This window comes from Wallemia ichthyophaga (genome assembly GCF_000400465.1).
Source record: "Wallemia ichthyophaga EXF-994 unplaced genomic scaffold scaffold4, whole genome shotgun sequence".
Lineage (NCBI taxonomy): Eukaryota > Fungi > Basidiomycota > Wallemiomycetes > Wallemiales > Wallemiaceae > Wallemia > Wallemia ichthyophaga.
Window position 1 is genome coordinate 251,716 of NW_008806277.1, and position 23,673 is coordinate 275,388.

At 44.6% G+C, this 23,673-nt stretch overlaps 12 protein-coding genes and 1 non-coding gene across 13 annotated transcripts; 7 read left to right on the forward strand and 6 right to left on the reverse strand.

Annotated features, from left to right (window-relative positions):
* Window positions 1-76: 76 nt before the first annotated feature.
* J056_003380 (DNA repair protein XRCC3-like protein) lies at window positions 77-1,498 on the forward strand (the record flags this gene model as incomplete). The annotated part of the gene is made up of 3 exons (XM_009268603.1): window positions 77-140; window positions 193-439; window positions 490-1,498. The coding sequence occupies 3 exons, from the start codon at window positions 77-79 to the stop codon at window positions 1,496-1,498; spliced, it is 1,320 nt and encodes a 439-aa protein (XP_009266878.1).
* Window positions 1,499-1,557: 59 nt separating this feature from the next.
* J056_003381 (Protein will die slowly) lies at window positions 1,558-2,782 on the forward strand (the record flags this gene model as incomplete). Its single annotated transcript, XM_009268604.1, has 5 exons — window positions 1,558-1,648; window positions 1,696-1,915; window positions 2,208-2,533; window positions 2,580-2,646; window positions 2,689-2,782. 5 exons carry the CDS (start codon window positions 1,558-1,560, stop codon window positions 2,780-2,782), a joined length of 798 nt encoding a protein of 265 aa, XP_009266879.1.
* A 50-nt stretch (window positions 2,783-2,832) lies between these two features.
* Window positions 2,833-3,434, reverse strand: J056_003382 (V-type proton ATPase subunit C 1; the record flags this gene model as incomplete). The annotated part of the gene is made up of 2 exons (XM_009268605.1): window positions 2,833-3,349; window positions 3,403-3,434. The coding sequence occupies 2 exons, from the start codon at window positions 3,432-3,434 to the stop codon at window positions 2,833-2,835; spliced, it is 549 nt and encodes a 182-aa protein (XP_009266880.1).
* A 788-nt stretch (window positions 3,435-4,222) lies between these two features.
* On the forward strand, window positions 4,223-4,876 carry J056_003383 (Translation machinery-associated protein 16; the record flags this gene model as incomplete). Its single annotated transcript, XM_009268606.1, has 1 exon — window positions 4,223-4,876. The coding sequence occupies one exon, from the start codon at window positions 4,223-4,225 to the stop codon at window positions 4,874-4,876; it is 654 nt and encodes a 217-aa protein (XP_009266881.1).
* Window positions 4,877-4,932: 56 nt separating this feature from the next.
* On the forward strand, window positions 4,933-7,400 carry J056_003384 (uncharacterized protein; the record flags this gene model as incomplete). Its single annotated transcript, XM_009268607.1, has 5 exons — window positions 4,933-6,452; window positions 6,502-6,754; window positions 6,806-7,021; window positions 7,073-7,246; window positions 7,293-7,400. 5 exons carry the CDS (start codon window positions 4,933-4,935, stop codon window positions 7,398-7,400), a joined length of 2,271 nt encoding a protein of 756 aa, XP_009266882.1.
* A 65-nt stretch (window positions 7,401-7,465) lies between these two features.
* J056_003385 (uncharacterized protein) lies at window positions 7,466-7,835 on the reverse strand (the record flags this gene model as incomplete). Its single annotated transcript, XM_009268608.1, has 3 exons — window positions 7,466-7,536; window positions 7,585-7,762; window positions 7,815-7,835. The coding sequence occupies 3 exons, from the start codon at window positions 7,833-7,835 to the stop codon at window positions 7,466-7,468; spliced, it is 270 nt and encodes an 89-aa protein (XP_009266883.1).
* A 116-nt stretch (window positions 7,836-7,951) lies between these two features.
* Window positions 7,952-9,214, reverse strand: J056_003386 (uncharacterized protein; the record flags this gene model as incomplete). Its single annotated transcript, XM_009268609.1, has 7 exons — window positions 7,952-7,991; window positions 8,051-8,398; window positions 8,447-8,564; window positions 8,609-8,665; window positions 8,717-8,951; window positions 9,010-9,150; window positions 9,200-9,214. 7 exons carry the CDS (start codon window positions 9,212-9,214, stop codon window positions 7,952-7,954), a joined length of 954 nt encoding a protein of 317 aa, XP_009266884.1.
* Window positions 9,215-9,627: 413 nt separating this feature from the next.
* Window positions 9,628-10,840, forward strand: J056_003387 (Nitrilase-like protein 1; the record flags this gene model as incomplete). The annotated part of the gene is made up of 8 exons (XM_009268610.1): window positions 9,628-9,732; window positions 9,776-10,006; window positions 10,053-10,167; window positions 10,215-10,242; window positions 10,290-10,368; window positions 10,433-10,448; window positions 10,495-10,555; window positions 10,597-10,840. The coding sequence occupies 8 exons, from the start codon at window positions 9,628-9,630 to the stop codon at window positions 10,838-10,840; spliced, it is 879 nt and encodes a 292-aa protein (XP_009266885.1).
* A 2,228-nt stretch (window positions 10,841-13,068) lies between these two features.
* On the forward strand, window positions 13,069-13,156 carry J056_004972. The gene has a single exon. It is a non-coding gene; the product is annotated as a tRNA-Leu (tRNA).
* A 1,137-nt stretch (window positions 13,157-14,293) lies between these two features.
* On the reverse strand, window positions 14,294-18,697 carry J056_003388 (Rho1 guanine nucleotide exchange factor 1; the record flags this gene model as incomplete). Its single annotated transcript, XM_009268611.1, has 6 exons — window positions 14,294-15,511; window positions 15,559-15,692; window positions 15,739-16,655; window positions 16,710-17,695; window positions 17,761-18,641; window positions 18,691-18,697. The coding sequence occupies 6 exons, from the start codon at window positions 18,695-18,697 to the stop codon at window positions 14,294-14,296; spliced, it is 4,143 nt and encodes a 1,380-aa protein (XP_009266886.1).
* Window positions 18,698-18,897: 200 nt separating this feature from the next.
* Window positions 18,898-19,401, forward strand: J056_003389 (Pre-mRNA branch site p14-like protein; the record flags this gene model as incomplete). The annotated part of the gene is made up of 4 exons (XM_009268612.1): window positions 18,898-18,912; window positions 18,974-18,987; window positions 19,033-19,160; window positions 19,205-19,401. The coding sequence occupies 4 exons, from the start codon at window positions 18,898-18,900 to the stop codon at window positions 19,399-19,401; spliced, it is 354 nt and encodes a 117-aa protein (XP_009266887.1).
* A 160-nt stretch (window positions 19,402-19,561) lies between these two features.
* Window positions 19,562-20,532, reverse strand: J056_003390 (Histone H1.4; the record flags this gene model as incomplete). The annotated part of the gene is made up of 4 exons (XM_009268613.1): window positions 19,562-20,073; window positions 20,128-20,237; window positions 20,293-20,349; window positions 20,492-20,532. 4 exons carry the CDS (start codon window positions 20,530-20,532, stop codon window positions 19,562-19,564), a joined length of 720 nt encoding a protein of 239 aa, XP_009266888.1.
* Window positions 20,533-20,665: 133 nt separating this feature from the next.
* On the reverse strand, window positions 20,666-23,561 carry J056_003391 (Disintegrin and metalloproteinase domain-containing protein B; the record flags this gene model as incomplete). Its single annotated transcript, XM_009268614.1, has 5 exons — window positions 20,666-21,852; window positions 21,910-22,069; window positions 22,122-22,989; window positions 23,039-23,453; window positions 23,516-23,561. The coding sequence occupies 5 exons, from the start codon at window positions 23,559-23,561 to the stop codon at window positions 20,666-20,668; spliced, it is 2,676 nt and encodes an 891-aa protein (XP_009266889.1).
* Between the last annotated feature and the right edge of the window lie 112 nt (window positions 23,562-23,673).

Below are 23,673 nucleotides of genomic sequence, written 5' to 3' on the forward strand. Positions count from 1 at the left end.
CATTCTTTTTAATAATTTCTATATAAAATAACGCTTGTGTGTTTACAATCAACTCGACGCGACGTGAACAAATGAAATGTCGAAGTCGCTGCAAGATCTAGACGTTCTCTCGCATGTTCTTAAGCAGAGATTGCTAAAAGGTTGATCCCTTCTCATCGCGTTTCGGTGGCAATCGATTAACGTCATTTGCAGCTGATCTAATTGACCCTTTTGAAGTTTTGGTTATGGACACTGGCAATTTATCAAAGAGGCTAAATATGTCTGCTTCAGAATGTCAAAAACTCATCGACGTCGTTGCGCTTGGTGCTTTTCCTGATGTAGAGGATTGGACAAGTCGATTTAATTCGATGGACAGTTTCACGAGCGGTGACAGCGCGATAGATGATGTACTTGGTGGTGGTATACGCGAGCAGTCTCTACTTGAGATAGTTGGAGCATCGTAAGTGGATTTGGTGTAATTGCACACACCCACTTAAATACCGTCTACAGCTCCGTTGGCAAGTCGCAGCTAACAATGCAATCTCTCGTTACAGTTCAGCTGCCTTTCGAAGAAGGTGGTTTGGACGCACGCGCAATACTGATACACGCAAGTAAGGCACCGCCAACAGAACGGCTGAGTACAATCGCGCGTACATATTTTCCAGAATCGCATCCGAACGATATTCTATCAAACATATCTCTTCTCCATGTGAGGGATTTTCAGTGTTTGCAGCACGCGTTAGATTTTTTCATACCGCGATTTTTGGTAGACGGAACAAAAAGCAAACCAGTCAGATTGATTGCAGTAGATTCTCTCGGAGAGCTTAGTAGGCAATTTGATTCGAATGCGCATGGACTCGCGCAGAGGAATGCATCGCTGTTGCGAGTAGTTGATAGCTGTAAGCGACTTATACACAAGTACAGACTATCGCTCGTTGTTGTGAATGGAGTCAGTGAGGCTATACAAGAAAATCAGATAGCGACGATGAATAGCTATGGTGTTCAGTCGCGTGCTTTCTCTGGACAGTCTGTACATAGCACCAAACAAGCCCAATTGGGATTAATATGGGCACACAACGTTCAAACGCGCTTGATGCTGGTAAGGACGCTGCGAAAAGTCCATGTGAAGGTAACGGAGTCAGAGATAAGGATGAGTTCAACAGCAAATGGCGAAGCTGAAGCACGACTACCTATGCCACCAAAGGTAGAAGAAAGTGTAATGAATATTGATAGGCGGTTCAAGAAACCTCGCAAAGATGAAACATTTGCTGTGCACAAGCGCAGAGCTCACGTCGTATACTCAACATACCTGAGTGGAGGAAAGTGCGAGTTTTATATACTCCCAATTGGAGTAAGGTCGGTAGAAATGACAAGACCAGATAGAAGAAAAGGATCACCAGTTCCAACATGCGCTCTCACACCGGCAATCAGTCAGTCGCATACGCAATCGATAGATGACGATGAAGCAAAGATCTGGGCATCGATATCGTTCAGTGATGGGGACGAGGAGGATCTTTAGCATAGATTAATATAAAAATGTAAATTATTGAGCATTGTTGATAACACTCAGTCATCATCATGTATAAACTGAAAAACACGCTAGCGGGGCATAAGAGGAGTGTAAATAGGGCAAGATTTAGTAACAGTGGCAAATATCTCGCGTCAGCGGGTGTGTAAAAGGTTTAAGTATCACCTACCAACCTAATGCTCAACAAGGCGCAGATAAAACTGTGAAAGTTTGGAATATAGAGAAAGGGTTTTTACTAGAGAATTTTGAAGAACACGAGGATGGGGTGAATGACGTTTGCTGGTCATCGAATGATAGATATATCGCTAGTGGATCTGATGATAGATCAATAATACTGTGGTCGATAGAAGGCGTAAGAAACAAGGATCACGCCGTAAAAGTACTCAAAGGACACACAAATTATGTCTTGTGCGTTTGTTACAATCCACAGTGCAATCTATTAGCAAGTGGATCTTTTGACGAGACAGTGAGAATTTGGGATGTGCTGAGAGGTATGCTAACTGTTATTAACGTGTTAATTTAAATTATAAGCAGGAAAATGTTTGAGAACTATATCAGCACATTCAGATCCAGTAACATCGATAGACTTTAGCAATGATAGCTCGTATATAGCTAGCTGCTCGATGGATGGACTGATGTAGGGGTTTGCTAGTGTCTCGTGGCATAGCTCGTGACGTGGGTAGCTAACACATTCTGTCAGACGTATATGGGATATTTGGTCAGGACAATGCTTGAAGACATTAGTCGATGAGTCAAACAAACAAGCGACATTTTTAAAATTCTCACCCAACTCTCAATACCTCTTAAGCGCATCATTAGATCATATGGTGAAACTATGGGCATATGCTAGTAAAGAACGACCTATTCGAACATACACAGGACACGATAATAGCATTTACGCACAGTCGATTGATTTCGGCTACTTTAAGGAGAAGAGGTGTGTCATTGCTGGTTCTGAGGATGGCAAGGTGTTTGTTTGGGATTTGCAGACAAAGGAGGTTTTGCACAGTTTTACTGCACATAAAGGTGGGTGTGATATAATATAGTGATCAAGGCATTATTGACAAAGTAGACGCCGTTATTAACGTTGATTCACATTCACGATTACCACTGATATGCAGCTGCTCATTGGAAAAAGAGTGAGTGGGTATTCAACGTTAATCAAAACTAACTTGAACCAGTCTGACAATAAAGATTTGGGAGTATGTACCAGGTGATACTGAAATGATTGAAGATAGTAATGTACCATCGAATGAAGTTATGAATGATGATTGAAATGGTATCACATTGAGAATACAATTGAGTCAAATGAAATGCAAGTTGAGCTAATCATTTCTAGGACAATCCAAAGCGAAGAGTGGGAAGGGATAGATATCTTGATCGAGTAGACCGGCATACTCACCACTAATATTGACATCGCCAGATTTATCATTGACTTTGTTAGCTAGTGATGGAGATAGATGAGCAAAATGTTGGATGAGGGGAGGTAAAAGCTTGTTGGAAGACTTTTCGTCTAAATCTATGACAACATATAAGTAGTCTGTTGGTAAACCATATCTCAGGACAGATTCGATGTATAATCTGAGGAATTTAATATGAGCCAGAGCTTGGAATGTTTCAGAGAAGACGACTTTTAGTAGTTGAGTGAACTTTTTGTATTGGAATTTTTCTTTATCGCGGGCGTCTTGAAGTTGTTTTGATGACTCTTGTCCTAATGAGGGGTCGAATTGAAATTCACGAACAATGAACCTGTTTTCGCGACAAGCTTGAGAGAAGTCTTGCTTATACTTGCGGAAAACAGAAACATTAACAAGGGCAAATTCACTGTCTGTCGTAATAACGCTGTGGGGGAGGGTGTAAGAAGGTGAGAGTGAATTGAAGATGGTAGAACCTACTTGGATGATCTGGGTACAACCATCTTGCCCATTCTTTCATAAGAATTAAACCAATCTTTGAGGTTATTTCTGTTATTGACGTTAGAAAGTGGATAGGCACGGCAACGCAGCAACTTGCAAAGGGACAGCAATGAATAGAGATTGTAGAAATTCAGAATCAACGACATGAGATTGAGAAATGATACCAGCTAAGGATTTAGTTGAGAGATTGCCTAATTGTTTACGTTCAAGTTGGTTGAGAGAGCCTTTCGCGATTTGATAGTCTTGTTGATGATTTTTAAAGTCTAAATTATGAGAGTTGACGTTGTTTACGATGGCATGAGAAATATCAAATAGATTAGAATTATTGCGTTTGTATTTATAGTTATTCCATTTGAAATCGTTTAGGTATTCCTTCGGAGGGATTTGATCAATGGATAAAGAACTTGTGACGTTTAAGCTATCGGAAGACTCCAAGTAATTTTGAAGGAAAGAAGAAATGTGATGATCGAGTTGATCAAGCTGTTCAGACAAAGAAATGGAAGCAGCTAAAGAGCTATATTTGAATGCAGGTAACTCAATCGTATGGATTGAAGTCGAAGGGTTTTGAATAGAGTTTGATTTTATAATGGCAGCCTTTAAATTTGAAATTAAATTAAATTTGTTTTCGTTCTTGATTGGAATTGAAATTAAATAAAATAAATCCTTCATGGTGGTTGTGGATGTGGTGGGTGTGCATGATACAAGGTTCACAAGTACAATCAAGGGGTAATATAAAATGTAATTAATACTGCTATACGCATACACACACACCAACTAAACTCACAGGGCTAAACTCACAATGAAAAAGATTAAAAACCGCGAATCAATCCACCCAGGTTCACGTAAGGCTGAGCAAGTTACAAGGGTAAACCTGCGTTTGAATAAGCTGGATCAGAAGAAAAAGGCTTTGAATACTGATAAGAGTAACAAGATGGCTAGGTATCATTACTTGGCAAATAGAATATCACAGCTAGAACCACAGCCTACAAGGATAAGCCTGGAAGATCTTCACAGTCTAGTTATACAATACATTGATAGAGATGATGATATTTATAATCAACTTAAATCTGATAGGGAGATTAGAGATAGTAAGTTAAAGAGATACTCAGGCAAAACAGCTAGAGAGGGTGAAATTGAATCTAGAAAGGAGAGAGAGTTATCAGAGTTTAATAGTGGATTCGTAGTACCAGATTTAACTGATAATATCACAATGGATTTGTTCAAACAATTTCCAAGTGCTCGTAAAATATCAAAGAAAACAAAGGGGAAAACTCATTCAAGTCAAGTGAACCAGGATAATTCTGATAATCAACAGCTAGATGAAGATGAATTATCAAAGCATGGATTAGATTTCAATTACCTCCCCCAGCTAAAGTTGATAAGAGTTTATTCAAATGATAATTCTAGATCTGATTTATTCCAATCTGGCCAGAATCCTATCTATAATAAATAGCTTATTTTGTATTTTAATTTTTATCCCTCTTAAACATCTTCAATCATCAAGTCAATATGCCCATCAGACAGCTTGAATCTTTCATAAATGAAAAGAAATTAAGTAAATCCACTTCGCTTTCTTCTTTAAGGGATACAAGATTAGGCATTGAAATGCAAACTTATTTGAATAGGCTGTTTGTAGATCCAAATTCAAAGGAACCTTTAGTCGCTGCTATGGGTGGTCATCCACTCGCTTTAATGGCTCACATCGAATCCGATCTAAGACTCCTCGAAAAATGGCACATCAAACCAATTTTCATCTTTAACGGTTTACAGCCTTCCAGAAAAATGAGATCTGGTTATACCGACTCTAGATCAACAATACGCTCAAATGGTTGGTCGGCTTATGAACAAGGTAGAATCGATGACTCAATAAATAGCTTCGGTCAAAGGCAAAACATATTTCAACCCGATCTATTACGCCTTATTCATAAACTATTCAGACAACGTCACGTTGACTTTATCACTGCCCCTTACGTTTCTTGGCCTCAATCTGTATACCTCCTTACTCACCCAAATTCTTACATTCACGCTATTTTTGGTGCAACTGAACACCTCCTTTACCCACAAACTGATAAATTAATTACCTCCATCGATTTGAAGAGAGGTTTCTTCAATTGGATTTCAAAGAAATCCTTATTAAACGAGTTAAGATTATCCGATGATCAATTCTTTGACGTTGGTTTACTAGCTGGCATTGATATTTGCCCCACTTTCCCTCCTGCAAATCAGCAATTCGATTTCAAGCAAATCGTTGAAACTGTCAGGCAAGCAAAATCCGGTTGGGTCGCTGTACAAAACTTTATTCAATCTCAACAATCAAATGGTCACGAATCTTCCTATTACGTTGATTCCTATCAAAAAGCTGTCATCATCTTGAACTTTTCCTTCGTCTTATCAGCTGAGGAAGGTCGCGTTTTACCTTTACCTTTGGCAATTCCCCCTCCATCTCCACAACCTGCTCTCTCTTCTGCTGATATTCCTTCCGATTTAGCTGACGTTTTCTCACCTCGTCTACCTGATGAGGTTTACTTTCATTTGTGTAGAGGTTTGATCGGTCCTTGGCCTATTAACACTCTCGCACAAGGTGGCTTCCAAGAAATGCCTCCATTATGCAATGGCGAGACTCAGGAATACAAAAGCTTCGTTAAGGATTACATTACAGAGTCTAACTTTGGTCCAAGAGCTGTTGCTATTGCTTTGATTGCTTCTGCTTTACATCCATTTTGGCGTAACAGACAGGTTCATGCTCACTATTACTTCCATAACCACTCCACACTCGTACCACACAACTCTTCAACAACTACCGATCTTATAAAGAGAATTGAACATTGGAATGTTCCTTCTCGTGTCATTGAGGATGAATTGAGGAGACAGAATTCTTCAACTATCGATTTTGCCCTTTGTCTTGGTGCTACAAGTGGTGACAAATTTGCTGAAAGAACTATAACAATCAAGCCATCAAATGGTCCTGTTTTACATAAGAAGGATGAAATTGTTGCAAATACCATATGGCGGTTTTTGGAATTAAGATCGTACGTATGCACGCTGTTCTAATAGCTAACAACCTAACCCGAATGATAGCTTCCTCACACCTCAACACACTCACACACCCTTCGGACGTGCGATGCATAATGCACTCACAGTGTCAAGACTTAATGACAAGTTCCAAGAGCCACTTGTACTTCTTGTCGAGCTTTTGCGTGCTCGTGTTCTCCATGATCGTCACTTTTCAAATATACAATTCTCAGGTGGTCCATCACTTGGTAGTGAAGATGATAAGAGAAGTATGCTGTTGATATACCGTACACTCTCCATTGTTCCACTTCATTTCAAAGTCAGTTGAGTGTTAAGTGCGAGTACACACCCATCTAATACCCTCAATCAGGCAGAGCATTGGTCAGGACCATTATCTAGGGAGCTGCTCGTCTTCAACTCTTTCCACAAGTCACTTTCAAGGTCTTTAAGAACGCTCGTCGAATCTATCACCATCAACGCCTTCCTCAAGAACAACGCAAAGAGAGCACGTGAAGATTATCTTGATATTGCGCTCTCATTACCATTCCAAAATGATACCAACACTGGATTTGGTATATTTATTAAGGTGAGTTTGGCTTGGATGTTTTAGTGGAGTGTTATTGACTAAGAATCACAGATTTACTTAGATGCATTGACAACATTCGCAGAAGGCAGCATTACAGAAGAAAACAAAGACAGTGACTTTGTAAATGAAGCCAAACAGTCAGCTATTGAGGTTTTGGGTGACGCCATACCCAACGTGAAGAACCCAGAGTCAGAACTTATGCGAGGATTTAGATTTTGGGATGCTGTAGGTGCTTAGATGCTTGCACAACTAACCAACTGACAAAAAACAGGTTCTTGTTTGTGTGCGCACTCTCAAAGCAGACAAAGCGATTGATATAAAACTGGCTGAATCATTCGAAGGAGCCAACAGCTACCTTGACATGATGAGACCAAATTGATCAACCAGTTTTATGCAGTTTATACATATGATTGAAATGAAATGAAATTTATTGTGAAAATGTCTCTAATTTTCTTTTGATTTGGCTTCAAGGAACTTTTCAAGGTCAAATGATGGATTCTCAGGGTCAGTGATTACTGTTGAGCTTTAGTGTGTAAATCACATAACTAGGGCAGATTACTCACATCCATTGCTACTCTTTGATGGCTTCTTCTCGATCCAAGCTTTACGTGCCTTCTCAATGACTTGTTGGTGGTGCTTCTCAGCCAAGTGCTCCTCCTCTTGTGCTTGAATCTTATGCACAGAACGCAGGTGTACTGCACCGTATACAACACCCGTGGCAAGTGCTGTCCAGCGAACAACCTAGTAGCGAATTAATGAGCTAAATCAACCAAACTAAAACCACAGCGCCCACGTTTTGTGTAACCGATGCCATCGTCGTTGATCGTTTGAGTTTAAGTGAGTCGATTTAAACGTTGACGCCGGGAAACTTTTTTCAATCTTGATAAATGCATAAAGAGTAATTAAAATGAGTTTAAAAAATAATTTAAATTAAAAGTTAGTACTCTCTCTAAACATGACGGCTTTGAAACTGTGTGGTGGGGTTAGTTGGCGTGAGCTGGTTTCTAGAATATACAGCGCAAGACTCACAATTCGTAAGATAACCAACATAAAGCATTCGATGGCATATGGGTGAGCATACGTGGTGCCCACCCTCTAAAGAATCCCTTGGCACCATTGCGCTCATACACAATCGACCATGCCTCCATTATACCAGATGCATTTCTTACGCGCATATCTTCAACTGGTGCATTACCACGTGTCTGAAGCACTGTCTTGGCTACGTCTAGTGGCGTTGTGAGGAGTGCTGCAACGGCTCCGGCTGCTGCACCCGACACACCGTGCGATACTGGTGAGTAGTTGTTCTGTGGATTGAGTATCTTTTTTGTGGATTCATAGGTGGAGAACTGCACGGCTGTGAACGGAACAGTCATCATGCTATGGGTGGGGGATGAATATAGGATTGTCTCAGCACTCCATACTCACAGTGTCGTTGGATATGAGACGTAGAAAGCCGAGAGTCCTTCTGTCTTGAGAAGTGTTCTAGCACACGAGCGCACTGTTTTAAATTTCGAGTCCTCGACCTGCATTCTCTGCTTAATCACTGTGATGCGGTGTTAAAAAAATAGTGTAACTAGACTGACGCACCATCGAATGGGTTCATCAAAGCATCAGCAGCTATCGTCGCCGAAGCACCGGCCAACGCTATAAACAACGCTCGTCAGCACTGGAAAACGTTCGCGCTGTGTACCTTACCGGTAGGCAGCACCTGGTGACCCTCTCTGTTGCCTCCCGACAGATCCTTCATAGCCTCGTAAACGCCGAAATAAACAGCGTGTGCTGGACCAGCGCCAATAACAACTGAACTGACACCTCTCCACAACGATCTGAGTCCTTCGGTCGAAGAAACCCTATTGAAAGCCGAATTTACAGACGAGTAAGCGAGTGCTTTGGATGAAGTTGGTGATGTCTGTATTACTTGCATACGTGTCTGTTGAATGAATAGCATAAGCAGGATACATCGTTGGTGGATAGACTAAACGACTAACTTTGATACTGTCGACGGGATACATGAATGCATGCTCCGATATACCTGCCAACGCTCCTGCGAATGCATGTATACCCCAAGAAGCAGTCTCTGGCAATGCTTCGTAATCAGGCTCTTCAACGACGGGAGCGGCTTCCTGAGGCTGTCAAATTTGTTATTCTGTGATGCTTTTGGTGGTGCTCTATGCTAACATTGGCAATTGACATTTCTTCCCGCTTATTTGCTTGTCTTTGTACGACCTGCGAAGACAAGATGTCGTTGGGCGCGGTTGAGTTGATGGATGATCAAAGATCAATTTTAAATTTCGTGGCGGCGTCGTTGTGCACTTTATGTATTGGCAATGTGTCGTTTTACTGTAACGCCCTTCACAGCTTCGTGCGCGGTGAATGCTGGAATCACTCAGTGAACGCCAACGTCACGATGACGCAGGTGTTGCGTTGATCAGAAATGAATGGCTGGAAATATGCGCAGGTACTGGGAAAGACTAAGAGTCACTCAAAGCCACAGCTATCGCTCTGTATGCGTCCCAGGCGACACTTGCTCACAAAACGCGGACGGCGTACAGCCAGTCTGTCTTGTAGGTGTAAATGTGGATAACACCTCTTGAACCCCTTCAATCATGGTCCTCGCTGCAATCGTCCAGTTCTGTGCACGTCACAACGTGAAAGACAACACATTGCGCTGCGTGGATGCGATAAAATGTGCTGCCGGTAAAGGTGCCAAAGTGGGTTGTTTGCGTCGAAATACACGTGACGCTCATTCCGCAGGCAATCTTTCTGCCTGAAGCCAGCGATTTTATTGGCCAAGGTGACGCCTACAACAGGCTGTCTGAGCCATTAGAGAGTGGCTACTTCATGAGTGCAGTCAGAGACGCCGCGAAAGCGTCAGAGCTTTGGGTGTCTGTGTGTGTCCACGAAGCCGGTGGCTCGGACGGTCGCTGCTTCAACACCCAAGTACTCATCAGCGACAAAGGTTCTATCGAATCTTCTTATAGGAAGGTGGGTCTATGTATTGATGTTGGTGTATACTCGCTGATTCCGCCAGATACACCTCTTTGACGTGAAGGATGTTGGGCCTGGCAATACGCCAGTGCTTGAAAGCGCTTCCACAGAGCCTGGTAGGCGTGTCGAGCAGCCGCGTCACACGCCATTCGGGAGAAGTGTGTATGTTCTTTGCGGCTGGCAACACTGACAAGTATGCATGCAGCCGGCATGCTCACCTGCTATGATCTGAGGTGGGCGACGTTTTGATAAAGCAACGAGACGATTAAACCAGTGGCAGATTCCCAGAGGTCAGCTTGATGCTGAGGGAGAAGGGTGCCGACGTCATCACATACCCCAGCAGCTTCGCAGTGAAGACGGTAAGTAGACGTTTTGCGCTGTTCAGGAACTGGAGCTACGACTTCAAATACTGATCCAAGATAGGGCAGGGCGCACTGGGGTATGTAAAGCACTCTCAACTCTGACACACTCACCGATACGTGCAGAAACACTTCTCAGAGCCAGAGCTATCGAGACACAATGCTATGTGATAGCAGCAGCACAGGCGTGAGTTTGATCTTGCACTAAAACACCCTCTAATGATGCAGTGGCGTGCACACCCACGCCGGTAGAACATCCTATGGTAGATCCATGGTTGTTAATCCCTGGGGTGGGATTGTTACGCAGCTGGGCGCTTGCAATACAGATCCCAAGCCATACGATGATACCCAACCTCTTCCTGACACACCTACTGAAATCGCTTACTTTGACATCGATCTAGAGGAAATACAGAAAGTACGCGCTGCAATGCCACTCCAGCAACAGCGTAGACATGACATTTATGCTGCTTGATGGATTCCTCAAGAGAAAGGTGTATACACGCTGCAGCACACAAATCTAAGCGTTTGAGAGGAGATGCGGCATAATGTTAATAACGAGTCAGATTAAAACCATATTGATGCCTTTTTCTTGTCGTTATATTGGCTGTAGAAGTACCAAAACTGATATATTTAAAGCAACAATTACGTCCTTCTACACATCTTATGCTGCTGTCTAGTGTTGTGTTCACGTGCGCCTATAGTGATATCTGGATGTTATTTCCATCGCCATACATACTGTCGAAACTGTATAAGTTTGGAAATTGACAATTTTGTTGAAAATTTTTGTATTTAGTGTCTCGATTTTTATAGTCTTACTTTTGACTTTCAAATAAGCAAGCTCTTTCACGATAAATCGGACAATCTAGTTCTCAACGAAATTACTAACGCGTCTGCGTGGTTGCTCGTTCTGCGCGTTCTGCGCGTTTCGCTCTCCTCTTTACGACACCATGTACATTTCATGTATACTAGTCCCAGCTCTGAGTTACTCCTAACATAGGCTCAACCTCCCTCAACTGGATTGTTTGCCTTCTCGAACAATGTCTTCCCGCTCGTTGAATCAACTGCTCCACTTGCCTTTGTTGTCTTCTCTGTCCTCTTCTATTTCCCTTTATTGTCTACTGGCTGAACACAATCCTCAATTGATGTTGTCCCCTGCTTCACCTCGCTGCGCGCGTCCTATATCTCAATGCAACCGCGTCACGCAACGAACACAATCGAATGGAGATGGCAATCCAATTATCAAGTTGGGAGCCATCCCATATACTTTTTTTCTGCCATGACGTAGCTGAATTTCATAGAAAACGACTGTATTGTGCGAAGTAAAAAAATCCCAAATGATGTCGGCATAATTATTGGCAAGAATAAACTGAATGACTTCTTTTTTAAGCCATCATTCATTTGCACCTTGTAAGCAAACAGTCTTTCGGAGATAATGACAGTTAGGAAATGCACTACAGGGATTTTTCAGGGTGCTTGTATCGTATCTGAGAATGGGTACAATGATATAGTCGCTCAAGCTCAAGTCTATTGGAGGGAGTAACAAAATTGATAGCCATAGAGCAACGGTAGCATATTTAAAAACAGGGTTTTTGGATTCAGTTGTTCAGCTCTTGCGGGTGTATTAGGAAATATCAAGGATAGAACCTTCTAATAGAATACACTAAGAGTATGAGTAAAGCTAGGCTCCATACAACGCCAAGCAAAAGCCCAGGACTGTTCTCAAAGTTAACATTGATCTTAATGTTGTTACTACTTTGAAGGTATGAATTGCGACTTTTACTGAATTTACCGAAAGCAAATCTTAATTCACGAATCGCATTATTTTCCCAAAAACTGTGACCATGTCCATGGTTTAAGTCATGACTGCCGAGTTCGGGGACTCAGCTCGAGCGAGTGTGGAGTTAAAATAAATTCAACCGTAAGCGGTTGCGTTTGAAAGCATTCATCACGATATATTTCCAGATATTATGATACTTAGTGCCTACGTTTGCTGCCATGTGCTTTTGGGCTCTAGCGGGACGCTAGCTAGAGGTAACGGGGTATGCGTATATAACTACAGTACTTTAGCTTGTGTGCTGTGCGCTGTTTACATAGCTCGGAGTTAGGGTGGGGTGAGCTAGGTGAATGTGGAAAGTTCCAAATTAATACGCCAAATAATTCCGCAGGCTGCTATACTCCTCGCAAGCACCCTGATGCCACTGGTTTGAGCTGTTTGTTGCACAAAGAATTTGCTGGCGATAGCGCTGTTCTTCCTACGAAGGCCGAGTCCACTAAGATGCTCACTGCACTCATCAGACACCTTAGCCAGGTAGGTCACTCTGTACTCGATTGGCTGCTTGTACTTGACAACACTATAATGTCAAGGAGTATTCCAGCAAGAAAGTGTCTTGCGGGAAAAAGCAGGAAGTGGTGATCAAATATCTTGACTGGGTTCTCTTCATTGTCATTCTCAACGAAGATCACGCTGGTGTTGCTCCCTTCGCTAAGTTTTGTGCCAGCTGTGAGTACTCAAGAGCCAAGGGTCCGACCATCTTAATTTCTGTGGATGGTTTGGTGTGTATGGGGCGATGGCAGTGTGGTTGGTGCAGTAAGCACGTGTTATCTTGATTGCTGCGCTGTCGTGTACCTATATGTCTGCGCGTGTCCTGCCGGCGTGTGCTTTACGTATTATAATTTTGCTGACAACTCATTTTATGAATAGGCAGGATGGCCGAGTGGTCTAAGGCGCACGGTTAAGGCGACAGCATCCGTGTTCGAAAGAGCGAGGGTTCGAATCCCTCTCCTGTCATATCTTTTGCTATCTGTGATAGCATTGCAGGACTCAGATATCGTCATTATTTTGCCGAATGCACTCTCACTATTACTTTGTGTCAGCTGCACTGTTCCCTTGCACTTTACCTCCACGCGGAGGTCTATTCAAATGGTATGGGTGCGCGGAAGACTGCCAACTTGAGCAATCTAGGTACCAGTTGAGGTGATTGGTGGTGCAAGTAGTTCGGGGGCGGGTTTGTCGTGTATAGCGCAGTGAAGTGCTATGTTTTAGTCAAGCTGGATGTGGCAAGTTTTAAGGAGTGTTATTTGGTATCTAAACATATGAATACCCACTTTAATGGCTTCTACGATTCCAAAGCAGACTTAATCTCCTCATACCCTCAATATTTGAAATTTCGAAATGCACCAGGTGAAGCCAAAGTCGTGATTTCAAAGTTGGGCTGACCCCCTCTTTTATATACGCAAAACTAATCTTCCGAGTGCGAAATGAGGCATAATAGCAATATTTTTCCCTGGGGCCAACATTAAGTCCTATAGACGCCATCCAAAGTAAGACGTTTTACGCGTTTATAGACCCGAATAATTCATATTTTTGGGTAATTATAGTCTCTATAAATTAAAAGACTTTGTTTTTTTTTCGATAAAGCGCGTGAAGTTCTCCACATTTATCCTATAGCGTGCTCTAGACAGATTTCGGATCATTGCTTCCGATCAGCGTGCAGGGCGCAATCTGGAGCGCCAGGAATATAAATCTGGCAAATCTATATTCAATCTATCCAAAGCTACCAACCAAGCCTTTTTATTTCGAGATCATCAGAACACAATCACCCATCTGAGATGAGATGGATGGTAGTCGAGAAATGCAACTCGGTGGATATTGAACGGTTGGTTAACATTGGGATGTATTTGGAATGCTGAAGATACCAGAGAAATCGACGGTCTTGCTAAATTGTTCAAATCGTCAATATATGATATCGCTGCATTCCTCTCATTCTCTTGTTCGTTTTCAGGATGAACTGAGCAAATGATCCAATCGTTCAAGCCGCCCAGAGTACAAGATTCAAGCTCAATTCACCTTGCTACCACCAGTTTTTGGAACGCAGCGATCGATATCTATGCATACACATAATAATACAACAGAAAAAGCAACATTCTAAGAAGTGCAAGTAAGTTTGAAAGCATGATCGAACAAGCCGTACGATCTCAAATGAGGAATGGTGTGCCGTTCTACGGCTACCATTTCTTCATCGCTGAGTGAATTCTGCGATACTAAGCGAACATCCTTAGTGAGGTTAATAATCTGTAGCAACTTCCCACTTCTCTTCTGCCTCACTTCGATGAATCGCTCGCAAAACAGTATCAGATATTCACCGTCGACTGCAGCACTATTAACTGTTCCGTTCCATCTCAAAACGTTTGCATTCTTCAGTGGGACGCCCTTTTCGTTCACGTAGAGACCCATCGAATCGAACACTAGCACGTACTCTCCACTCTTGGTGGTGAAAAGTTCAATCGGTTTCAGCTTCCCTCTGTGAGACATCTCGGTGATATTGGCGAGGTTCGACTGGTACTGTTTGGCCTGCTGGCGGTCTCTGAATATGTTTGAATTGCTTCCATACAGCCTCGGAAGAACGAGGATGCGTCTACTGTCTGTAGGATCTAGTACACGCAACGAGCCCTCATCAACAACTGCGACATGCTTGCTACTCGGGAATGGAAAGAGCACCCTAGCTGTTCCGGTAGTCTGCAAACCAATTGAAGGCATTGTCTCGCGTATCCACACCTCCCGCTTTGGTTTTTTTACCCTGTTCCTATCCTGATAAGCCTGTGTACGTGTGTTGATAGGCAAAGGCTCATAAAATTGCACCGTAGATTTATGCAGAGTCTTGTTTGAAACGTAAGTAATGAGCACCTTCTTCCCCACAGAGCTGCCGACTCTGTAGTACGTCACCCTTTCACTGGAGCTGCACAAGCGTATTCTCCCAAACTTGCGTCTCGGTCCGTGCGAGCTAGTCGGGCATATCTCCTCGAGATCGTAGCCGTACAGCTGCTCATCAACATGCAGAATGAGGAGACTGTATTGCGAAAGCACAGTGACGCCCTCGACGCCGTTCAAACCAATCACCTTCCTGTAGCTGTCCTTGTCATCTTCAAATCCCATGTACACGCCTTCGGGTGTGGCGAGCGTGACGTACTTCCTCGCTCCCCATTGAAAAATGCTCGCCGAGTTGATGCGGTGCGGACTTGCCTTGTTGTATTTGTCAGTATTTGCTAGGACCGACTGCTGGAAGATGTTGTCTGTGAGTGTGTGCGAGACCAATAGCTTGTTTGTTTCAACAAAGGCACGCCGTATCACAATAGCCTCGCTGATCTGGGAGCCATGTGAGTAAGAACTGTCAGAGATATCACCTATCTCACCCTCGATTTCCACGTTTGTCTCTCTTCTGGCGTGGAGGCATATAACTTGTACTCCTTCCCATTGCCAATATTCTTCAGTATGAACCCATGTACCTCTCTCTCTGGTTCAGTGTGAGTGAAGAGAATTCTAGATCCTGGATAAAGTCAGTTAAATCTATCTCTACACGCACTACCACACACCATCGGATCTCCTCTCATCTGCAAGCAAGCAATTTGTGCGGTGTGTGGGTGATGGATTCTCATTGTCGATGTGGCATACCTCGAGCGGAATCGGCCTCGATGTGAGAGAATATCTGATAGGATCCGTCTTCTTCTTCTGGCCAGGTTCAGTGATGAGAATGTAGTTATCCAAAATAAACACCTTCTTAGCACGCCATCCATGTAAGTCAGTGGCTGCTCTCTCGCGTTTAAAGAGTAATCCTTCATACAAGAGCGTGCGCAGATCGTTTAGCAAGTCAATATCATGCAACTCGCCGAGTTTAAAGTCTAGCGCAGATGCCATCTCCCAAAACTTAACTTTATTATTTGACTGCTCAATACCAGGCTGTGTAGATTTGGCAATATCTGAAATAGCTCGCGCTGCAATGGGTAGATTCTCCCTATCGCTGTGATCTTCAGGTGTATAGTCGAGCATTCTATTGAGCAGAAGTGGGTATCGAGGTAGTCTAAAAACAGGTCTTTGTAACAGAGCGATTATATTCTGTCTTTGGGCTTTTGGATGTCTCGAGCAAGCTTCGCAATGAGCTGCAAATGCTTTGTTCGACTGCATCTCACTCTTTAGTGTGGCTTCTTGAATTGGCCAGTGCTTAATATAAGCTTCGTAGTCGTCTTGCCAGATGATGCAGGCTCTCAAAATTAGATCAGCAACTGATTCAATTAGAGGGTGCTCTTCATTCTGGCGATCGAAAATCCTCATCAGACCTCGTTTGTGGTTTGCAACCAAGTTGCTCAGATTGAAGACAGCATCTCTGAGAAACTGCTGGCGACGTTGCTGGGGAATCATGTTTGTGTCTCTGATGGGCGGAACAAAGACGTCCTCCAAGAAATGCAGATCATTGTAATACATCTTCTCGGTGCGCATGAACTCAAAGAGAACGCTGAATGTAGTGTCAGTAGGAGGATTCACCATACCATTACACTTTCACGCCCACCTCTGTCTGGCTATCTCAGCCTTATCAAAGGCGTGTAAAGTCTCTTGGTTAACGAGATTGTGCCACTCTGACGTCACATCCTCCATCTCCGTCTGCCACTTTTTCAAATTGTGATTTTCGACGTACTGTCTCATCCTCTCCTTTTTAACAAAAGTAGACTCGTTTTGCGGGATGCTGGAGACGGAAGTAGCGGGGGTAGCAGGAGTGATGGGAGTGATTTCAGACGGATTAACAAAGCTCCAATTCGAAGGGCCTGCACTGGGAGTATAAGCTGAGGATGAGGATTCTGCGGTACTGTCGTGATCGACGTCGTCAGAAGCGAAAGCAAAGGGCTGGGACACTTCTGTCTTGGATATCTCAATCGCCTGTGCCAGATCCTGATCCTCCTGCTCGTCGAGCGTAAGTTTGTTGTGCATAGCATCTAGCTCGTCGTCTGTCTGTCTGCTATAGAAGGGCTCAACGCGCGATTCTGTGGAGAAGACGGAGGATGTTCTAGAGTGGGTGTGAGGTTGCTGGACTGGATGTAGTGATTGATTGTCGGATATCGCTGGTGAGAGTGGAGTAGGCGGCTGCGGTCTGAATGATTCGCGCTTGTTGATACGCAGTGGCTGTACGTTGCGCTGCAGGATTGAGTCTGTGTACCTGTCGTTGGTGCTGGTGCTGGCGCTGCCACTACTGCTACTGCCATACTGGTTGATGTGACTTATAGAGTGATATTGGTGAGGCCTGGTTGGAACTGGCGGAGGAAGATGAGAGGCGGAGTGTCTGAACGATTTAGCAGGACGCATTAATCTTCTAGTGCGAGCAGTACCAGCAGTACCAGCAGTGCTGGTTGCGCCATTTGTATCGCCAATCTCTGCGCGGTGATCTACCGCTTCTTCATACGACGGCGGCTGTCTGTTGCTTTCGACGTCGCTCAGCCGCCTGGAATTATTATCCTGTGGGACTGGAAATGCAATAAACCGGTTATCCATCTCCTGGCTGTTCTGACAATAGATGACTTAAGGGTAGACTGAGTCATTTGAATGTAAATTTAAATTTGTACAGAAACAGAGCTACTCAAGCTACTCCTACTAATTGTAAATCCTTGGTTCATCTCCAGCAATCCCCCGTCGACGCAGACGTGTTTTGGCTGATTGCGCTGATTGCGCCCCTCGAATGACACCATGCCCTGAACAGCAAAGTACTCTACGACATGCTCATCGTTGTCATAGTGCATATCCACGTGTCTGCCATTATCGTAAGCCGCGTACATGACATCAGTGAGCACATGCGAAGCTATCTGTCTAGCTTTGTCGTGTTCGCGGTTGTCGAGAAGGTCTCTAACGCGGGAATCACGCGCAGGGCGAACGACGACGACGCGCAGTATGTCATTATCTGCCGCGACATGGTTACGCTTTGGCGCAACAACAAAGCCGTCCTCCAATCTGTCGATATGCGTTGCTAGAAGGTAAGTAAAGGGGCCTTCTAGCGAGAAAGGATGCATTTGAGGGGTGAATGAGCCGTTCTGGTACCTGCTAGCACGCTCAAAGTGGACAGTACCCTCTGTCCAACGCGTACGTACGTCCATGAAGGCTGTCTTGAATCGCTCGACGGATGTGTCTGCACTGCGTAACTCTTCGCTGCGGTGGAGTAATGCAGCGTGGACGGCTGTAGATACGACCACATGCGCCAGTCTGCTCGTCTGTTGGTCGACGACTACCTCACTTATGCGCAGTTGTCGGTAATTTTCCGAGTTTTGCACGTGTGCATGCAGCGCGAGCAGCCTATACGCCACAGTGTGCCTGTTTAGATGGGAGTGGGAGTGCAGTGAGTGATATAGTGCGTTCGCAGTGCCCAGAGGTACAATAATCAGCTTAATCGTGACTTCTGTGAGCGCACCTGCACTTGCACTGGAGAGCCCACTGAGCAACTCATGCGTGGTGCTATCGCCTTGTGTTTGCTTAGAAAATATAAACAAACCCACAAACACCCTACCCACCTCCCATCAGGCAAATATCGAAATGGCCGCTTCTGTGCGCTAATCCCAAACTCCTGCCAATCACCTCGGCGTGACCAGCGTACTGAGTTCGAATCACCTCGCAATCGCTAGATAGCTGTGGTAGCACGTGATTTATGAGATATTCCTCCGCTAATTTATCGCCTGCGTGTGGGTTACACAATACAATCATCGTGACAGAGAACAGCCATGTCCTCTGCCAAGGTGAGTGGATTGCAGGAGACGTAAGGCGTAAGGCGCATAGTAAATCTCACACGCCTCTCAGCTTGGACAGGATGTGTAAGTCGTTTTCTGACTTGTAGCAGTATTAATCATTACTCGCAGCAATCGCATCCTCTACATCAAGAATCTGCCTTATACAATCACTGGGGAGGATCTTTACGATTTGTTCGGCAAATACGGTGCTATTCGCCAAATTAGGCTGGGAACCACGAAAGAAACTCGAGGCACTGGTGGGTTGATTAGTAGACGTGAACAGATACACTCACACAGTCAGCTTACGTCGTGTACGAAGTAGTCAACGACTCGAAGCAGGCATTCGACAATCTCAACGGATTCCACCTCAATGAGCGCTATATTGTGGTTATGTATCACCAGCCAGAGAAGCAGGCACAGATTGCAATCAAGCAGGCAGAGTTGGTGAAGCGGGAGGAAGAGCTCGTTGCGTTTAAGCGAGCCAATGATATTTCGTAGATTCACATTTATTGTACTATTAATCCTTACTATCATACACGATTGAGAATTGAAAAATGAAAGCAGACTGGAGATTACGGCAGCGATATGAGATCTTTGTTAATCGCAGGAGCAATGTTCTCTATCTCAGTAGAGAACCGCACGAGTTACTATTTGTAGGTTAGTTGATTCTTCCCCCATAAACCAGCTCAAAACTCACTTTGCGGGTAGATTTACGCCTGTTAGTGGTGGAATTTGCCTTGATCGGAGTAGGCTTGTTAGCATCTGACTTTCTTGCTGGTTTATTTGAAGTATTCGATTTGATTGCAGCAGCCACTTTGTTTGCACCAGCCACCTTCTTCGTCGCCGCAGCCTTCTTCGCAGCAGGCACCTTATTTGCACCAGCTGGATCCTTTTTCGCAGCCAATTTACGAGTAGTAGCCGATTTAGTTTTCTTGTCCTGCACCCTGTTAACATCGTTGGAGTGATTAGTGGAGACTATGTTTCTACCCGAGGCAGTCTTCCCTGTGACGACCTTCTTAGGAACTTGCGTGGAAGTGTGTGTACGTGAGCGTGTCGGTGCCTTCTCGCGCTTTGTCTTAACGGGCACTTTATCGTCATCAGATTCCTCCGAATCTGAGACAGGGCGCTTTCTAACGCCCGCAGGAGCGAGTTTAACCTTTCCAGTGATACCTGTGAGTGGTTGTATGAGATGAGGCTATTTATGCACACCAAACCAAGATTTACCGTTTGGTGTAACGAATACCTTGTTATCAATACCCCTCTTAAGGGATTGTGAGATGTGGTGGGATGTCAACTTGGATTCTGGATCGATGCTGTAGTTGTCCGAGAGAAACCTAATCGTGTGTCTGCGTGTCAGCGTCTCTCCCTGACATCATCATCGTTGCTCACTTCTTAATCGTTGGGCGTGAAACTCCGCCTCTGTCCTTGGTTTCTGTGATACATTCTCTACAGGTACAGCGTTAGTAGGCGTGTTTGTGATGTTTGAGGGTGTGACAGGGGTGAGGTTTGAAGCGGCATCGGGTGAATGCGGCATCGGAAGTATTGGCATAACACACACCCCACTAATCCACTAAATATACACACCCACATTAACATATCCTCGTAGCGTGGGTTTGTTTTACTAGGCATGGTGACGGTAATAATCCAACCCAGCGCGTGACTATTGTTTTACAATCCACACTTCCGAATTTAGAAATAATAAAAATGTAAATAAATAGAAGCAATTGTTCTGATATATGCAATTCTGAATTCTACCTTTCTCCTATCTCCCATACTCCCGCCCATTATACACCGCCGGATCTACCCAGTGATGAGGTACATCTTCTTGCATCGGTGACTGCTGTGGTGGCGGTGCTGGTGGTGGCGGATAGTATGGTCCCCCACCGTATCCAGAAGGTGGTGGGTAGTATGGTGCCTCCCCGTACCCATACCCACCAGGAGGTGGATACGAAGGTGGTGAGTAATTATTGTATCCACTCCCACCACCACCCATTCCCGGTGATCCTCTCGAGAATAGTTTGTTCCTTCTCCGTTTGGTTGGAAGTGGTGCTGCTGCCATATATCCAGGTCTTCTACGACGACAGCATCCACCAAAGATGCAGCTAAATATTCCATACACCACCAATATCACCACAATTGCAATAATGATTGTTACCGGTATAGCTATTTGCAGATTTTGCCTGTACCAATTCTTGAAGATATCCTGCCAACTACCTTGCTTACAGTCACCTTTCTCGCAAGTCCCTCCATATCCACACTGCGAGCCATCTCTAAGTGGTGTTTGAATCCTTACGCATCCACCACCTGATGGATTCTCGCATGTCACCAGACACGTAGTGTCACCTCCCATATCGCATGAGCTAGTGAGACCCATAGATGATCCAGCCGATTTGCACTGATCGTCTTCTGAAGTGCACAATCCTGTAGCGCAATGCTTACCGTCACCGCAATCCTTTCCATTCTCTTTATACTCATCATCGGGACATTTACCAGAGTCGCCCGTACACTTCTCCTCCATGTCGCACTTATCGTCTATCGACGGCCTGCATACTTGACTAGATGAAGCGAATTGGCAGTTATCATTACAGCAACCGTCAGTACTAGAGTCACAAACCGCGCCATTCTTGAATTTACACTGATCTGTGCAGCAATTAGTTTCACCACCTCCGTCGCACTCTTCGTCGTCCTCTAAGATGCCATTCCCACACTGCTTTAGACTCTTTATTTCGCGATCCGCGCTGGAAGGGTCGAGGAGGCAGGATGTGCTAGTCTGGCCACTCCCCAGAGCCGAGCAGATGTTGCCAATGGAGCAGTCACTGAATCCCGTTGCACTGTCCGATTTGGTCGCGGACATGATGTAGTTATTGTTCGCATTGCACGTGTCACTGTTTAGTGGGCAGCACGACTGCTGAAAACTGCACCCATCGTCGCAGTCGTGGATCGCACCGACTGTGTGAGAGTGTTAGCGGAAAAATGAATCAACACAGAAAACAAGTGCATACGTACAGTTATGCCCGATTTCGTGCGCAGCTACAGCCCACTGGTTGCGCGTTATCGTCGTCACTGCCGTGCCAGAAACAGACTGCGAGCTCTGAGAGCGCACATCCTGCTGGCAAAGTGTGCCTAACCACGCAACGCCGACCTTGCTGCCCGTATTGCAATTCGTCTGTATCACATAATCAGATTTATCACATTAGTGCATTATCCATCCAACCCACCATTAGATGCCACAACCCTATCCCGTCATCTCCCTTCTGGCCTCGCCAAGCAGAAAATAGTGAGAGACGATCATTGAGCTCTACATCACCACCGCACGCCTGATTCCATGGGACGGTATCGTTGCGAGTATCAGGACATTCAGGCTCCTGTACATTAAGCTCTACAACGCCCAATGATATTTTGAAACTATCCTTGTATAGTCCCGATATCTGGTTGACATCTTGCAGGATCTGCGTGCGAGCCTTCTCGGCATTATCGTAGTTCTCGACATAGGTGCAATCAGCAGCGAAACCCATATAGAGCAGGCGCTGTTCGGTAGGACAGCCCTCTGTGCTGCCGATAGTATCGACGTAGCTCGACGCAGGCTCGTCATTACCACCGCTGACATCACCGGTGCCCTGTCTCTTTGCACGCTTGCTGTAGCGGTCTCTGGCTTGCGTGATTGCGCGATCAAGTGTGTGGTCGTCGATTGGAGCGAAGCGTACGTATGGCTTGGCTGTCTCTGTACCGAATAAGACGTCGAGCCATTTCTTTAAAGACAATGTCCAGCTGGGCTGCTCCTCTACCATAGTGAATGGTGTTAGTGGTTCGATTGGTTCGAGTGAAGGGTAGTGTGTACTGTCAGTACCGCAAGTCGCGGTGAGTGTGGTATTTGTGCGCTCAACAGTATCACTCTCTTTAAATATTATCAGCCTGGATGGATGGTAGGATGGCGAGGGGTCATCGTCGCCCTTGCTAGCAAGGTAAGACGAAGGTGTCTTGATGTGATAAAGCTCGCTATCGAAAGTGAATGAACCTTCAAATTGCGGCGAGCTGCCAGAATCAACGCCGTCATCGTGAATCATAATATTAGCACGCCCACGTATGCTATAAAAAGAGTCAGCCTAACCAAACACATTGTTGAGAGGCGACATACATATCATCTTGGGTGAAAATATTACCAAAATCATAATTCCTTATAATTCTAGCTGCGTCTTCAGCAACGCGTCTATCGGAGTGCTCTGAGGAGACAGTGTAACCGTGATAGACTCTAAAATTTTCCTTTTGGAGGAGTTCAGAGTGATGGACATGGCCGGACTTGTTGAGGTAGTTGACGCGTGCGTGTGGGTGAAATAAGTCTTCATTTGGGTGCAAATGGAGATTGAAATGCTCGCCGTCGAGAAGAAAAGAGATGCGGAGGTTATCGGTGGACTTTACTGCGGGGGAGGTATCAACGTGTCTGCTGGCTAGCGACGGCCACGTGTGGGGATCTCTGGGTAAAACGTCAATGGCGACGTCATTTGGGTTTGAGAGGCGTGTTAGTGGAGATGGCTTGTGAGAGTGAGATGAAGCTGGGAGATGGGAAATGGACAACTGTAAGCGTGTACACTACGATAACAAGATAAATACCCACAAAATGCGATTAAATTAAGGTATAAAATCAAAATAAATAATTTCATCTCATTCGCTCCTCAACGTCGGTTGATAACACACGCTGGGTGCTAAAACACGTAAATAAAGTTAGTTTATCTGCGTTTAATTAAAAATTGAAAATTATATAAATTATATTTC